The sequence below is a fragment of the Tasmannia lanceolata genome, unplaced genomic scaffold (assembly GCF_043159265.1).
Source record: "Tasmannia lanceolata isolate RefF3 unplaced genomic scaffold, GAP_Taslan_0.1 ptg000005l, whole genome shotgun sequence".
Classification (NCBI taxonomy): domain Eukaryota; kingdom Viridiplantae; phylum Streptophyta; class Magnoliopsida; order Canellales; family Winteraceae; genus Tasmannia; species Tasmannia lanceolata.
Window position 1 is genome coordinate 10,555,681 of NW_027518682.1, and position 18,079 is coordinate 10,573,759.

General features: G+C 37.6%; 1 protein-coding gene and 1 long non-coding RNA gene across 2 annotated transcripts; one reads left to right on the forward strand and one right to left on the reverse strand.

Annotated features, from left to right (window-relative positions):
* The first annotated feature begins 835 nt into the window (after positions 1–835).
* On the forward strand, positions 836–14,152 carry LOC143877455 (ABC transporter G family member 22-like). The gene is made up of 10 exons (XM_077379495.1): positions 836–1,293; positions 3,294–3,394; positions 3,548–3,786; positions 4,991–5,146; positions 9,299–9,482; positions 9,564–9,872; positions 9,966–10,257; positions 12,443–12,723; positions 13,275–13,382; positions 13,519–14,152. Exons 1-10 carry the CDS (start codon positions 846–848, stop codon positions 13,768–13,770), a joined length of 2,370 nt encoding a protein of 789 aa, XP_077235610.1. The 5' UTR covers positions 836–845; the 3' UTR covers positions 13,771–14,152.
* LOC143877456 (uncharacterized) lies at positions 9,117–17,319 on the reverse strand. Its single transcript, XR_013250629.1, has 2 exons — positions 17,081–17,319; positions 9,117–9,464 (listed from the first exon to the last, which is right to left on the reverse strand). It is a non-coding gene; the product is annotated as an uncharacterized LOC143877456 (long non-coding RNA).
* Between the last annotated feature and the right edge of the window lie 760 nt (positions 17,320–18,079).

Sequence of the window (18,079 nt, forward strand, 5' to 3'; positions counted from 1 at the left end):
TATACATATTTAAAATTTAAGACTTACTATTTTCTTTACCATGGAGAAATTGCCGAGAAGAAAGATATGTTTCGGATTTGGGAGTGATGGGGTTGGGGAGAAACACAAAACTAAAAGTAGCCTTTTGTTTTTCTTTGGTTTCATTCATATTTGACATAAAAATATGTGGTCGACCAAAATCCATCGTTTTCGGTTAAGTTTTTGATGTTGCGAATGAGGCCCATGCAAACAAGCTCTATATAAACATCAACGTAAACTCCAAACTCCTTCCCCACGACACTGCTATTCCTTCTTCAAAACACACTAGTAATAGTCTTCTTCCTCTTCCTCTTCCTCTTTTTTCTATTATCACAGTATGGCTCGTTACTAGTAGGATATCTTTCTTCTTTTTTTTTCTTTTTTGCAAAAGCGTGCACAAGTTTTGAAGGAAAGCCCATAAAAAAAAACGAAGACACGGTGTGAAGAAAGTATAGTATATGTTTTGATTCACAACATCCTTCTTATTCGAATTAATTACATGGTTTCTTTGCCTGTAGTTAAAAGTTAACGGACCCATGCCATATGTTAGCAATGCATGTATTTCATAACACCCGCACTCGAGATTGATGCATACACCCCGCTGTGTTAAAACTTCCTCCATTGGGTGTTACAGCTCCTAGAGAATTGGCCATACCCCTCCATTTTATACTTACTCTTACCCTTTTGATGAAATTTTAGTTTGATGGTTTCTCAAAGGGGTTAATATAAGTTTTTTACTGATCTTACTATCACTTGTTATTGTTTTTACTGTACTATCATCTGAAGTTTAATTTTCTATTGCTTTTTTCAGTTTGGTGTAGGTGCAAATGGAGGTGAAACAGGGACTTGTAACAACAAAAGCTAAAGTCTCAGAGAACTTTGATGAAACTGTTGAAGATATGGTAGGGCTGAAGACGGTACAGGATCATATCTATGTCCCTTCAAGGACATCTAGAGGCAAAATCATGGGTATAACGAGAGAAGGACATGAAAAACTGGAGGCTGGGGTGAGTTTAGGGAGGAAATCAAGCTTTGGAAGAAAATTAGAATCGCCAAGCAAAATTGGCAGCCATATGAAAAAATCAATGAGCGCCCAGTGCTTAGTTGATATTGATGAACTAGTGAGTATTAATGGAGGTAGAAGCTTCAGTGAGGTAGAGTCCATGCTTAGCAGGGCTTCTAGCACAAGCTTGGGTTTCTCCTTCTCACTTGATGGAGTGGCAATGCTTAGGGATGATATCTCAGAAGCAGTGAGATTGAAGAACAACAAACATGGTAAGATAGGCATCTCTCTCTCTCTCTCTCACACACACACACACACTCACAATTTACATTAGGGAAATGATATTTTTATTCCCTAATGTAAAATATTTTTATTCAATTCTCAAATTTTATTTTTTAATGTAATAATATGATTGTAATCAATAATATATTAAAAATTTTAATGGATTGATTAAATATAATATTTTATTTTCATATAAAAAACTTTCTATAACGATAGATAAAACTCAAAACTTGTGATAGTTATAAATTCATGATAGTATTATTCAGGAAAAGCATATAATTAAGGCCACAGGTATTGGCACTCCCATATTTTGATAGTTGCACTAACTTAACTTGTCTTTTATTATTTAACCAGCTGTCAGCAGTTATTACAATTCCCAAAAAGCTTTCAAAAGCCAATTAGAAAAGCAAAGACAAGGTGAGTTAGTGCAATTATCAAAACATGGGAGTGCCAATATCAATAGTCATAATTAAAAGAGATCCAGGAGTGTCACATCCAATTCTAAAGTATTGGAATCCAACATATAGAATATGCTACACGCTTGCTTTGACCATTCAGAAGAATCCTTGAAATATGGGTATGTATCTGTGTATAGTTTGGTTTCAGAATTTATATATTGAAGGAAATAGTTTGTTCAATTTAAAGAAAATAATATATTGTGTAGTAATCATGGTTTAAAATTTCGACGGAAATCCGAAATTTCGGATACTGGTGGGGACCGAAACCGGAATTTTCCGAAATTCCATATTTCGCCCTTGGTTTAATAACATTATTTATTAAAAAAAAAACGTGTTACAAAATTTCAGAATTTCGGTCCGAAATTTCAAAATTTGGGTCCGGAATTTCAAAATTTGGGTCCGGAATTTGGAACCAAATTACCAAATTTCAGACCGAAATTTCGGTTTTTGGTGGGGTCCGAAACGGTTACCGAAACTGAATTTTTAAACCTTGGTTGTAATAAGGTTATGGGATTTGCTAAGGTCCATCGCAAAAGGCTTTTCGCGGCTGGTGTGATGTGCGACTCGTAAATGGACTCCATTCACGAGGCAGCTGGTCTGTCGCACACCAAACCAGCCACCTCGTGAATGGAGACAATATTTCTCCATTCATGAGGTGGCTGGTTTGATGTGCGATGTGTGACAAACCAGCCGCAAAAAGCCTTTTGAGATGGACAGTAGCAATTCCCTTCGACGTAAAATGGTACATAAAACCATGGATTTAACTTTTAAATTTCGACCGAAATTCGGTCGGGACCGAAACGAAATCACACCGAAACCGAAATTTCCGAAATGTACGAAATTTCAGCGAAATACTCAATAAATTATCATTATTTTAATCCTTTACCAATTTGAACCAAAATTCCGGCCTCAAAAAATGGTATTTCGTGGGCTTTTTTACCCAATTTCGACCGAAATTTAGGTTTTGGGAAAAACCGAAATTTCGCCCGAAACCGAAATTTAAAACCTTGCATAAAACAGATTTATGCCCATTGTCACTTAAAAATTGGTGTAAATTTTGTTTTACACCTATTTTACGGTGAAAGAAACAGAGCCACGGTAAATATGAAACTATGTGGTTATTGCTTGTCAATGTTACCAATGATCATGATCATCACAATCATCACTTAGGCCTTTTACAAGCCTATTGATAGTGTTCTAACTACGACCACTAATAATCGAGCTTCAGTTGCATCAAGATGATTTAGAGCTTATTGCGACGCACCTCGTACCATTAATGGGCAACAATACAAAATTCAGACCCATCAAACAATCCAATGTCAAACAAGATGGACTTTCGCTCATTGAATGTGGATCATGTTTTGAAAGCCACTCACCATAAAGCTAGGAAGGTAAGTAAAATGGGCATAAAAGGAATTTTCCGCTCATTTTTATGTGAAAAAACTGGCATAAATTTGTTTTACTCCCATTTTATGTCTAAAGGAGCCTTAAGGAAATAATTTCATGCTGACTACCGCATACTCATACAACAGAAAACGATGCAACGAGCGAATTGCCAACAGCCTATGAGGATTTAGACTCTGAAATCCCGAAGAAAATACAAGTTGAGCCCACTTTACCCATCTCTCTCAAGGTAAATTTTTCTATCCGTAGCAAGAGCAGATGTATCTCTATGACAGTTCAACCAGATGTTTACCCATGTGTTCCTTGAACTTGTTTATGATCTTCACTAAGCTTCCAAAATGTGTGTTTTTTTTTTTTACTTCATGGGTTTTTTATGCTGCAGTTCCAAGATTTAAAATACAAGGTGGTGGTCAAAGGAAGAAAGAGCTCAGAAACTGAGAAGTACATAGTGAATGGAGTGACAGGTTCAGTTCATCCAGGAGAGGTTCTGGCTCTCATGGGACCATCCGGAGGTGGTAAGACCACCCTCCTTAATCTCCTCAGTGGAAGGGTGAACAACAATAACACTAGTGGCTACATCACCTACAATGACCAGTCTTATTCCAAGCTACTGAGGCAGAGGTACAAACACACACACACATGCATGCATACATACGTACATACATGCCAACTAGACATGTATGGATAGATACAAATTTTGATATAGTCATCTGTTCAGGATAAGCATAACCAGCCCAGCATAAGAGTCATTTACATGCATCTGTGTACATACACAAATGTTATTTATGTGAAAATCGCATTGTTTGAGTGCAACTGTTGTATTGAGTTTGAGATTAGGGTTGGGATTTTATATAAGTCTCCACAGTAGAGGTTTAGTGTATCTTATAATTTTTTTAACCCGGAATTTATCTAAGAACCCAGGCCAGCACCTTAAATTTTATTGATAAAAACAAAATATGCAAGAGAGCAAACCCAAATAAAAACCAACATATCAAGTTTTTTCTCTAAAGCTACCATTGCCCAAAGCATTACAAAGAGCAGCTCGCCTAGATTACCTAGGTAGCTGATAGCAAGAAAAAACTATCTGTTATCTAGTTCAGGCAAAATTAACTTGAGTCAGTCACTTAGTAGCGTATCTTATACTTTATAATCTTCACCTACATGACTGCCTTTTTATCGCCTTTGCTCATGGACATAGTAACAATACGTGACAGAGCACATGAATCTCTTGTGCTCTTGGTTTGTGTTTTTCTTTCTCCATTTGTTCGCCACATTAGTCACGGAAACAGCCTCTCTGCAAAGCAGGGGTAAGGCTGTGTACATCTAGCCCTCCCCAGACCCCGCAATGCTAGGCCGCCCTTTTTTATTTGTTTGACACTCCATTGTATCCTAGATTGACAGTAACTGTTTTCTGTTATTTTTTTCACAACACTAACAAAAGCTGTTCATAAGACAAGAGGTGGCAATAATTAATAGAGAACCAACCCAAATATCATATACAGCTCATATTTTCAAGAATTGATTAAAATTCATTGCAAAATTAAGATGGGTCTAGCTAAACAACAATATACTAGGTTTTACAGAACAGAGGAAATCATTTGAAAGTTTGTAGTCCTCGATTATTAGTGTTCCCATTGGTATCCTCACTACATTGTTGATAAATTACCTCTCATTTTTTTATTCACCATCTATCTACAGCATTTTAGTAAATTTAGTACACGTTTTCTGATTCTAATAGCCAGTACTAATTCATAGGTTACTGTCTCTGATACCGACACTTTGTATCACTGCTAAGATGCTTCATGGTATTAATGGTGCCAAACAGGATAGGCTTTGTGTTGCAAGATGACATCGTTTTTCCTCATCTCACAGTAAAGGAGACACTAACATACGCCGCTCTTCTCCGCCTTCCCAACAAATTAACAAAACAGCAGAAAGAAGAAAGAGCCATGGACATTATCAGTGAGCTTGGCCTTGGAAGGTTCCTTTTCTCTCCCATCTTTAGCATAATATTATCAGTAATAGTGTCAAATAAACCAGGACTTAATATATACATACAAACAACCATGCATACATATACATACAAAAATGGGGAATCTGTTCGTGAGCTTGAGCTCATATAAGCTTATATGAGCTAGAGTGCTAAAACACATGGATCCCACATTTTTTGTGGTGATCCGAACCATCCATTTGCAAGGTCCCATCATAGATCATAGATAGGGTGTGTATAAAAAATTAGGTCCATTAGATCATCCTAACCCCTCCAAAAGTGGAGGGCAAAAATGGGCAGATTTGTCGACAAACAGTGTCTATCCATTTTCCCCTCCACTTTCGGATGGGTTAGGATGATTCTATGGACCTGATTTTTGGTACAGACCCTAATCCCTATCTATGTAAAGGCCTTCCAAATGAATGCTTTGGATCACCCCAAAAAATGTAGGACCCATGTGATTGTGGCACTCTAGCTCATATAAGCTATATGATCTCAAGCTCACAAACAGTTTTCCCATAAATATATATATATATATATATATATATATATATATATATATAATGATATCCACACTCCCTCTTTTCGATAATGGCACTCCACTCTTTACAGGTTCCTAATTAGATTTTACAGACTGTTAAGAGGCTGTTTCAGGGTGGTGATCGGATCCCACATGTAACACATGTCCAGTCAGTTTTCTATAATCTGGTACACTGGAAAGCTGGTGAAGAGATTAGACTGGACCATTTCTCCTCATCATGTAACTGAACAAAGAGAATTAGGTACCCATGTAGAAGAAAAACTATAGATTTTCATTTATTAGGGTAGTTCAGTTATCTCCTACATTCCAACAATTAAAACTCCAGTTCCAAAGTGTGAGTACATAGTACATTTTTTTAGTGGTGTGAGTACATAGTGCATAAATGGGGAAACTTGATAAGGCTTGTATTCCCTCACAGGCAGGCAATGTCAGCACATGCGTCTATTTTACACATAGAAGCCCAAGAAATGCCATGAAATCCTCCAAAAGTTTGGTATCATTCAGAAAATATGGACCTGAAAAGGCAGATTCATGGCAACCTTTTATTTACTTGGGTAGGTAACTTGGATTAAATCTGCATCCAAAAGGTTCAGGATAGAGCACTGTCTCATCCAGCTATGGCTTTGGCCCAATACAAGTACATAAACTGTGTAAAAAGTAGAGGGTTCTGGTTCAACCAACTGTGCCATGCAACATAGGATAACATGGTAATAATCTATATATCATATAGCATGTTGAAATTCTAATCTTGACCACTTAGACTACTCCCTCGGAAATTGGTGATGAGATTAGACTGAACCATTTCTCCTCGTCATGTGACTGAACAAAGAGACTTGGGCATGTAGAAGAAAAACTAGAGATCTTCATTTATTAGGCTAGTTCAGTTATCTCCTACATTCCAACAATTAAAATTCCAGTCCTACAGTGTGAGTACATAGTACATAGATGCGGAAACTTGATAAGGCTTGTATTCCCTCACAGGCAGGTAATGTCAGCTCATGTATTTATCTCACCCATAGAATCCCAAGAAAATGCCATGAAATACTCCAAAAGGCAGCTTTAAGACAACATTTTATTTTACTTGGGTAGGTAACTAGGATTAAATCTGCATCCAAAAGCTTCATCTGCTATGGCTTTGGCCCCATACAAGTACATAAACTGTGACCATTCAAAAAAAAAGGTACATAAACTGTGTAAGAAATAGAGGGTGATGGGTCAACCAACTGTGAAGTGCAATAACATAGGCTGCCATCATAGGCTAACATGGTAATAATCTATGCCATATAGCATGTTGAAATTCTAAGCTTGACCACTTAGACTACTCCCTCGGAAATCTGGTGAAGTGACTGAACCATTTCTCCTCATCATGTGACTGAACAAAGAGAATCGGGCACCCATGTAGAATAAAACCTAGAGATCTTCATTTATTAGGCTAGTTCAGTTATCTTACTGAAGTCCGAGTACATAGTACATAAATGCGGAAACTTGATAAGGCTTGTATTACCTCACAAGCAGGTAATGTCAGCTCATGCGTCTATTTCACACATAGAATCCCAAAAAATGCCCTGAAATACTCCAAGAGTTTGGATATCATTCAGAAGATGTGGACCTGAAAAGGCAGTTTTGAGGCAAACTTTTATTTTACTTGGGCAGGTAACTTGGATTAAATCTGCATCCAAAAGGTTCAGGACAGAGCACTGTCTCATCCAGCTATGGCTTTGGCCCCATACAAGTACAATAACTGTGTAGAAAATAGAGGGTGATGGGTCAACCAACTGTCCAGCGCGACCTAGTGTAACATACTAACATGGTAATAATCTATACTATATAACATGTTGTAATTCTAAGCTTGACCACTTAGACTACTCCCTCAATCTGGTGAAGAGATTAGATTGAACCATTTCTCCTCATCATGTGACTAAACAAAGAGAATTGGGCACCCATGTAGGCAAAGAACAAGAGATCTTTATATATTAGGCTTGTTCAGTTATCTCCTACATTCCAGCAATTAAAACTCCAGTCCTACAGTGTGAGTACATAGTACATAAATGCGGAAACTTGACAAGGCTTGTATTCCCTCACAGGCAGGTAATGTCAGGTCATGTGTCTATTTCACACTTAGAATCCCAAGAAATGCCATGAAATACTCCAAAAGGCAGCTTTGTGGCAACCTTTTATTTTACTTGAGTAGGTATTAAATCTGCATCCAGAAGGTTCAGAACAGAGCAGAGTCGCATCCAGCTATGACTTTGGACCCATACAAAAACATAAACGGTGTGAAAAATAGAGGGTGATGGGTCAATCAACTGTGCAGTGAAACATAGGCTAACATGGTAATAATCTATGCCATATAGCATGTTGAAATTCTAAGCTTCACCACTTAGACTACTCCCTCTCTTGGAACTTGCTATATGCTTGGAGCTAGCCACATTTTCCATTGAACCTTGCTACTTTGAAACCTTGCTACATTGACTTTGCTACATTGGGGACTACTACTTTGGGAGTTTGCTACATTGAAAATTTACTCTATTGGGAGTTAATTATATTCTTAGGACTTAGTTTTTTTTCTATTTTAGAAATTTATAAGTCCTTGTCTATTTATCTTTTAATTTGACAGCGTGTTAGTGGTTGCTTATGAAAGCTAAGTATAATTAGAAAGTATTAATCTCATAGCTGAAATGTAGGCTATAATTTAGGGAAAATGTTATCAGCACTACTCTATTTTGATGAGGGCACTCCTCACTTTATTAAAAGTACGGTATGGCCTGCACCAAAGGATGATCCAAATCGTCCATTAGATGGGCCACAGCCTAAATAGGTTGTGCCCCAAAAAGTATTTCCATAGGTTGATCCTAACCCTCCGATCTATAGACGGTTAGGATCAACCCTCTAACATTCAGCTCGGAGGGTTAGGATCAACCTATGGAAATGATTTTTGGGGAACAACCTATTTAGGCTGTGGCCCCATCTAATAGATGGTTTGGATCATCCTATGGTGCGGGCCATACCATACTTTTAATAAAGTGAGGAGAGCCCTCATCAAAATACAGTAGTGCTGATAACATTTCCCTAATTTAGGTCTTGTATCTTCTTCTCCTGCAAGACATTTTAGTGAAATTTGAAGTCTTTTGAGTAGTATAACAACTTGGGCTTTATTCTTTGGGTGTTTGGCATCAAGAGAACAAGTTTCTTCGCTTGAATCTCATCTTCTCCCTTCATCTAGTTGGTTTCTTTCCAACATAGCATAAATTTTCATGGTTCAACTACTTAGAATTTTAAAATAGACTGAAGAGAAAAACATAGGAGTTGGAGGATACAGATAATTGAGCTTCTGTAAATTCATTTTGTTGTAAATCTGTTATGCTGAACAATGATTATTTTGCTTGCATACACAAATAAGAGAAAAGGAAGGAGAAAACATTAGTAAAAAACAGACAATGATTTTTTTGCTTGCATACACAAATAAGAGAAAATGAAGGAGAAAAACATTAGTACAAAAAAGACAATGATTCTTTTGCTTGCACATACAAATAAGAGAAAAGGAAGGAGAAAAACATTGGTAAAAAAAAAAAAAACAAAGCAACACTGATATGTCAGCACAGGTGCCAAGATACAATAATTGGAGGAGCATTTGTGAGAGGAATTTCCGGTGGCGAAAGAAAAAGGGTCTGTATTGGGAATGAAATCTTACTCAACCCATCGCTACTCTTCCTAGACGAACCAACGTCTGGTCTGGACTCAACAACAGCACTTCGTATAATTGAGATTCTACATGACATTGCCAAGGTACATGAGAGCTTAGAATTGGCAATTAATTAACAAAATATTTAAAGGACAATGCATGATTTCTAGTAACAAATGTTGCAGGCAGGAAAGACAGTAGTTACTACAATTCATCAGCCATCAAGCAGACTATTCAATAAATTCGACAAGTTGATTCTCATGGGTAAAGGTAGTTGCCTATATTTTGGGAAGGCGTCCGAAGCAATGCTCTACTTCTCATCAATTGGTTGCTCTCCACTCATAGCCATGAACCCAGCAGAATTTCTAATTGATCTTGCAAATGGAAATATAAATGATAAATCAATTCCATCAGAATTAGAGGATAAAGTCTCACTTGTAACCCAAGAATTTCAAATAGAAGAAAGGAGGTCATCCCCTGTGGATGTTTATGAGGTAAATTACTAATAAGTTAAGTTCATTTTTCATAGTGATCATGATAGTTAAGTATCAATCATTTGGCTAACTTTCATCAAACGTCGTTTGCAGTATCTGGTAGGGGCTTATGAAACAAAGGTTGCTGATATAGAGAAGGAAAAACTTCTGAAACCTGTGGTGGTTGAGGATAAATGGGATGTTCTGGGTATGTCTAATTCAAGAGAATGGGGACCAAGTTGGTGGGAACAATACTCCATTCTTTTCTGGAGAGGTTTGAAAGAGAGACGTCATGACTATTTAAGCTGTGTTCGGGTGACCCAAGTTATATTGACTGCAATAATAGTGGGATTGCTCTGGTGGAAGTCCGATGCTTCTTCAAACATAAAGCTGCAGGATCAGGCAAGTATCACGTATCTCTATAGGTTTAACTAGTAGTATAATATAGGTTTATTTTTCAAATCATTCCCATTTCTTCTATGTATTATAGTTGAAAAAACTCCCATTCAATGACGAATTCTGTTCACTCTTGACTAAGTGTGAATTCCTGTTGGGAAAGTTGCCTTGTTTCTGAATGCGTGTGGTGGGAAGCAAATAGGAAAGTATTTTTTTTTAGGTTTCGTAAAACCTAAGATATAAATAGGCAAGAAAGAGTCTCTTTGTATAGCGGCTGCAGAGAGAGAGAGAGAGAGAGAGAGAGAGTGTGTGTTTTCTCTCGAGTTTCTTCTCGGTGTTTTCTCGGGTGTTTCTCTCCGGTTTCTCTAATGTACGGTCTTGGTTGAGAAGCAGGGAAAATGGTTGCAGGTTTGTAAGTTTCGGTTCTCTCAAGTTTCTCTAATGTACGGTCTTGGTTGAGAAGCAGGGAAAATGGCTGCAGGTTTGTAAGTTTCGAATCAATCCATTGTAATCCTTGTAATTTTGCTTTCTCATAATGGAAGATCATGTTCTCGCCCGTGGATATAGGCATCTTGGCAGAACCACGTAAACTCTCGGTGTTCATCTTGTGGCTTCTGTTTGTTTCTACTTTTCCATTTATTTGTGAATGATGGGATTGAATTTTCCCCGTTGGATTTTTCTTAACAAGTGGTATCAGAGCTCAGGTTGGAGCTATCGTTAAGGTCGAGTCGGATAGAGTCATCGTGGGTGTTGTGATTGGACTGCAGTTATAGTGATTATCATAGGATAGAAAGATTATACGAAAAATTCTCGTTCGAGGTGGAGCTTCGCATCAAGGGTGATCTACGATGATGGTTAAATAGAGTTCCACTGAGTTCAACATTAACAAGTTTGATGGAAATGGCAGTTTCATCCAATGGCGGATAGGGTGAAGAACATCCTTGTTCAACAGAGCTTGGCTAAGACATTGAAGGGAAAGGATGCAAAGCCGAAGAAAATGAAGAATACCAAGTGTATCGGATTATATCGTCTAGTCAGGGACATGGTCACTAATGTTCCTAAGATCTCAATAGTTGGTTCGAAACAAATTGGCATTCACACGGGCAGGGTCTCTTTCGCAATTAGTACAAAGATGAGTTTTCAAGTTGCAGACGATGGTGAAAAGATTATAATTCCTACGATGGGGAGGACAGATCGAGATTCCTCTCTAGGGTTGACTGGGTGAGTCAACGGATTGGAAACTACACATGTGTATTGGCCATGTTATCGAATCAGGTGGAATCAGAACCAGAATGATTCGAGGGTGTGTAGCTGGTACTTCAGAAGGCCAATGGTGGTTTGTGGCGATAGCGGACCGATGATCAATAAAATATCTTCAAGTGGCTGGGAAAAAATCCAAGGTGGAGATTGTTGGGAAAGTTGTCTAGTTTCCCAATACGTGTAATGGGAAGCAAATAGGAAAGAATTTTTTTAGCTTTTGTAAACACTTAAGATATAAATAGGCAAGAGAGAGTCTCTTTGTGCGGCTGCTGCAAACAGGAGGCATGGAGGGGGGAGCGAGAGAGAGTGAGTTTTCTCTGGAGTTTCTTCTCGGCGTGTTTTCAGTTTTCTCTTATATGGTCTTGGTTGAGAAGCAGGGGAAATGGTTGCAGGTTTGTAAGTTTTGGATCAATCCATTGTAATCCTTGTAATTTTGCTTTCTCATAATGGAAGATCGTGTTCTCGCCCGTGGACGTAGGCATCTTGGATGAACCACGTAAAATCTCGGTGTTCATCTTGTGGCATGTGTTTGTTTCTACTTTTCGGTCTATTTGTGAACAATCTGATTGGATTTTGCCCTACGAATTTTTCTCAACAATTCCGTGATCATTTGCTGATTAATCAGAAATCATACCTCTGGAGTTTTTCAAATTACATTAAAAAATTCCCTGTATCACTGTCTAACCTTGCAAACTAAACCCAGTTCCTTGTATTAAAATTAGTGATATCTTTAGCATTTGACTTTAAAAATCTCCACAACCCATGTAAGGGGTATTCCTAGTCGCACTAGTAGCTTAAACATTTAATTTTTAGAGGAACATTGGTAGTCCCTCATTGGGTTGAGATTTTAGCGATCTGGAATGGATTTTGCTCTAACTGTTTTCACTTTATGCTATACATTATGTTTGACTCTTAACTGAAAAACGTGCAGGCAGGGCTATTGTTCTTCATTTCAGTATTTTGGGGCTTCTTTCCTGTATTCACAGCTATTTTCACTTTCCCACAAGAAAGAGCAATGCTTGCCAAAGAGAGATCTGTTGCCATGTACAAGCTCAGTGCATATTTTATGGCCAGAAATATGAGTGATCTTCCATTAGATCTCATCTTGCCTATATTTTTCTTGCTGGTAGTCTACTTCATGGTGGGCCTAAAACACAGCTCTTCTGCATTTTTCCTCAGCATGCTTACTATTTTCCTCAGCATTATTTCTGCTCAGGTATGTGTAGAATATTTTCAATTAATAACAGTGATACTAATAATTTTAATTGTGAAACTAATAGTTACTCCAAAAGCATAAGCTGTTGGAGAAGGCGTTACTTAATCTTTTATTCCTTAACACTCCCCCTCACGTGTGGCCCCTCTTTTTAGGTTTGGCCTACACATGGCATATGTGGCCCCTCTTTTGGGTTTGGCCACTGCACGTGGATTTTTGCTATCAAGGAGGTTTGAACCCAGGCATTTGCTCTGATACCATGTGAAACTACCAATTACTCCAAAAGCTTAAGCTGTAGGAGAAGGCGTTATTTAATCTTTTATTCTTTAACATTAATAATAGTAGTAGGCATAAGAGTAGAGTATTATGTGTACAAACTTCTAAGGAAGGCGTAACCTGGTAACATAGTATAGACTACAGAAACCCACATATATAACCATCTGCTAGTTGAGTTGGCACTAGTTGGGCGGGCATCCCAACATCTCTTTTAATATTTTTGGTTTCAAAAGATCATATTCTTTCGGAATTATAGTTTACTAAATTCATTGTTGTAGGGTTTGGGACTGGCTATAGGTGCAGCATTCATGGATGTGAAGAAAGCAACAACACTAGCTTCTGTCATTGTGATGACCTTCATGTTAGCTGGTGGATTCTTTGTACAGGTAATAAAAGTTCCGCGAATGAAATTAGTTTCTTTTGAACGATTCCCGAGTCAATGTAGTATGTTATAGATATTGTTTAAGAGCACTAATATAATTTTTTTTTATTGGACAATTGTGCTTGCAATTGTGGGTGCAGAGTGTTCCAGCCTTCGTGTTGTGGATTCGATATATATCTTTCAACTACCATACATACAGATTACTTCTCAAGATCCAGTATAGTTGCTCAGGTCCTGGCTCTGGATCAGTTCCATGCAAATCTCCCTTTGTCAAAGGACTTGAGCTTGGCAGTGGTGGAGGGGAAGCAGCCGCCTTGATCGCAATGATCTTTGTCTACCGATTTTTAACTTATCTGTTTTTGAGGAATATGAAACTGAGAAGTGCAGCCTAATTATAGCTTAGCAATGATTCCATAACCTAAGCCTTTCCCATCTGATATATAGTTGAGAATTAGGCATCTATTTCCTAGACACCTATATCGCTTATGAGGCGTAGACAAATCATGCGAACAAATTGAGGAGCTCTTCCATGCTCCTCCTGTAATGGGGCTTGCCCCTGATGTTGTATAAAATCCCCCCCTATGGTAAATCTCTGTTTACCCAGCCAATAAAAATGCAAAATAAGCTATGGTTACCAAGTATGATTATCAGAATCTCAATTTGCCATAATGTAGATAAAATCAATATACTCTTCAAAATGTTTTTTTTTTCATTAAGATCTCTCTTTCGGTAATCAAATCTGTAATTGGAACGTGAAGACTCCTTGAATCCCTCCATTGAGATCAAATCACATCAAAAGAGAAATAAAATCTTGTCTGACTGACATCCTTTCTAGTAGCTACACAGTCGCATGTCTCATGTCCTGATGTTCTTGGATGGATACCCCACCTTCAATTACTAAAGGAGCAATATGAAGAGGATCAACAAAGAAATAGTTGCAGTTTTTTTTTATGCTCTATATTACATTTAGACTGTGGGGATGCCCAGATGATAAAATCCTGAAAATTTCCTTCTCATACATACAGGATAATATATCTGTACTGGCAGTTCCCAAAACTCACACTCTAACAACCGCAAAAATAACTAAAGTTTAAATAGAGTTTTTATACCCTACTTTTAAAAAAAGAGGAGTTATTCCCTTTCTCTTAGTCTACGTACTTGAAGAGCCAGTACCCTCTTGAAGCCCAAAGTCAGCATTACTGAACTTGAGGAAAATGCTCGCCTGATCTTTTCCTTGTGTCCCCATATGAAATACCTTGCAGTAGACAGAACAATAATGTAATTCCACATCGCAAATATTCCATCCACAATGGCGGCAGGAATTTGAGCCTGCACCAGGAGTTATTGAGCCAGGAATATTTGACTCTTTCCTTCGATTCAAGAACACTACATCTCCACCTGTCATAAAGTAGGGCTTCACAAAAGTGCAGTCGATGACCTTCTTGAGAACTTTCAATTGAACAACGGGGCTTTGTCCATCAGTACATCACTTCACCTCAAGACGAGGATGAGAACGATGAGGAGTAATGCATGAAGAGCACATGCTTTAACCACAATCCAAACAAAAGATGTTTTTCTTGCTTGGTTTCCATGGTTTGTGGGTCTGGGCCGGACAATCCTCCTTATAGAATTTATCATTGAGAAACTTCTCAAGCAAAGCCATACCCATCACTTTTCCCATCTCTCTCACAATCTCTTTTTACATTGCTCTTCTTTCAATGAGCTATTGTTTTCAAATAGTCTTCTTGTTGAGCCTCATCTCCGCATTTGTCGAAAGTCCTCGTGTTGAAGGACAGCTGGTTAAAACATGTAAAATACAGTGAGACAGTGAGTTCGTCCCATTTTCAAAACATGGTCACACGGATATCAATAGCCTATTTATATTGTATATATTAATTCTTTTACTTGCCTAGCCAAAAGAAAAGTCAGGGAAATAATTTCACTTGCTCGAAGTGGCAGAAAAATAGGCATTACAAGTGGCAAGCAGTAGTCAACACTTCCTAAGATATTTGACCTTCATCCACACACACACATATTTAATGAACCCAGAGAAGGGATTTCAAGTACTAAAAATGCTAGAGATTCAACCCAATTTTTAAGGCAAATAAATAAAAGAGCTCAACATCAGGGAAAAAAAAGTAACAGAGACATAGATGTAGATAAATCTCTAACCAGAACCACATTGTTTTATGACTGTATATCTTGGTTTAGTCACATGTCAAATAAATAAAACAGCTCAACATCAGGGGAAAAAAGTAAAAAAATAAAACATAGATGCAGATAAATATCTAACCAGGACGGCATTGTTTTATGACGTTATATCTTGGTTTAGTTAAAGAGAAAAGAAATATATAGAATTCAATAAAAAAAAAAAGAGAAATAAATTAAGCCTCCTCTCTTTCTCCCACGCTATTTTATTTCTCGTCTCTCTTTCTTGACATTTCTCATCCAAGCTCTCTTTTCTTCTTATAAAGAAGAGGTCCCAACTACGAGAATCTTAATAACCTGGTTCATTTGTTTGTAAATTGATATAGACTATATATTGGATAGTATTCATGCACATTTTCGCAACTCTAACTGCAGATTCATATTGGCTGCACTCTAGTAAAGTGGTTTGCATGACAAAAAATCTGAGGGGCCAGGGAGAAAGACGGATTTCACAACACCGTAATATCTGCTTCTCAAATATTTACACTAGCCCAAGATCCACAACCAAAAGAGAAGAAGAATAATCACCAAAAGAACAACTTCAATATGTGATAGAACAACAATACAAGACGAACAAAACAAAGAAGAAAGCTTCAAAACATAGAGAAAATATGGGAAAGTTTGCCTTTGCTTCAAACACTAGCTTGCACACAAGAAAGCTTCAATGGAGGTCTCTTGCTAGTAGAGAATCTCTACAAAATGGAGTAAAATGAGAATAGGCTTAGTCTAAAGAAAGTAGGGAGTGCAGAGTGCAGAGTGCTTAGGTAAGTGGTCGTGGGTATGGAAAAGTGGAGACTAAGTGGTGGGTTTAGAGTTTCAAGTGGGGTTTGAATTTGAAATAGGTGGGTAGTGGGAAAAGATGGAGCGAACATGTGTGGCTCACACATGTGCATGCTAGGCAAAATGACCAACATGCCCATGGACACAAAAATACAATTTTGTCCTCACTACATCTCTCAAAATAAAAATAAAATAAAAGCTACCCAAAAAATACACTTAAAAATTTAACATCGTGAACAGAGCAAATGCAACAAAAAATTAAGCACCTCTAAAACAAAAATTTACCCATAAAAAAAGAAGAGCAAATGCAACAAACAAACCCAAGCCAATTAATTTAAGCACCTCTAAAGCAAATGCTGAATTGAGTATGAAAAAATCCTATGTTATCCCAGTGCAACATTAGTATCATGGTTATGACATTACTGAAACTGTTGAAAAGCAAAAATGCCTTTGTAACTTCCAAATGACCCACAAGAAATCTCACCATTAGTGTTCTTTCCAACAAGCAAAAAAAGGTAAAGGAATATAAGAAATAAAACAATCTGTGAATAATAAAATCAGCATAACTAGATTAAAATGTCATGGTTTTTGCATTATTGAAACGATAGAGAGGCATTACACATATACAGTTGCCAGTAGATTAATAAAATGAGAGAATTGCATAAATCTCTAAAATAAGAAAAAGTACCCAAAACAAAGGGAAATAGATTTCACCGTTTTAGAGCAGTGGGCATAGCTAAAGGACCTACTACAAATTGGCAGGAAGAAAACCAGATGAGCAAGAGAAGTAATCCCTCATAGAAAGCCTGGGATAGAATAGAAAGTTGAGAAGAAGAAACCCTCTCGATTGTGATTTGGGCTTCCTCCATTGATAGGTATAAGGGCATTTTTAAAAAAATGAATGCTAAACTCAAGGGCGCCCTTGCAAAAAAACAGATGAAAGGGCGCCCCATTGGTGGAATGTCACCGAGTGCATTTAATGTTCTTTGACTTTTACAAGTTATAAATGCACTTTGGTCCCGTATCAAACCACCTGGGGTTTTGAAAGGGATTTAAACGTTCCACTTTTTGAGGAATGATAGACTGAAGTTCACCCTTGCAAAAACCAGCTCCAAGGGCACCCTTAAGATTGGACCAATTGGAGCGCCCTTGTAGCTGGTTTTTGTATGCCGCACTTCATTCTATCATTCCTCACTTGAATATGTTTTGATGGCAGGAACAAGATTTAAACATATAGCCAAGGGCATTTTATCACTTCCTTATATAATCATAGGTTGCAACGGTTATACCAATGCCATAACTATGTCATATATGCATTGAACTCTAGCTGTGACAATTGCCATTACCACATGTATTCTGTTTCTACACTAGACGTTGGTACATTTTATTTATTTATTGCTCCACCACACTAAGGCCCTGTTTGTTTTGGATTTTGAGAACGGATTGTAGATCCACAAGTGATTATTATGCTCAAAATTAACGTTTAAATTTTGAGCAACATTCCCCGATGCGGCCCAATAATACTGTTTTGGACTCGATCAGCTCTCAAAATCTAAGACAAACATGGCTAGAGCGTTTTCTTGATGTTGTTGAGATTGTTTCTCTTTTACATACATAAGTACATCATTAATAGCTTCCTTAATGTAGCAGTCCTTTAAATAGCTTCCATAATGCAGTTTGTGCATATATTGACTGGCTTGATTTACAAGGATC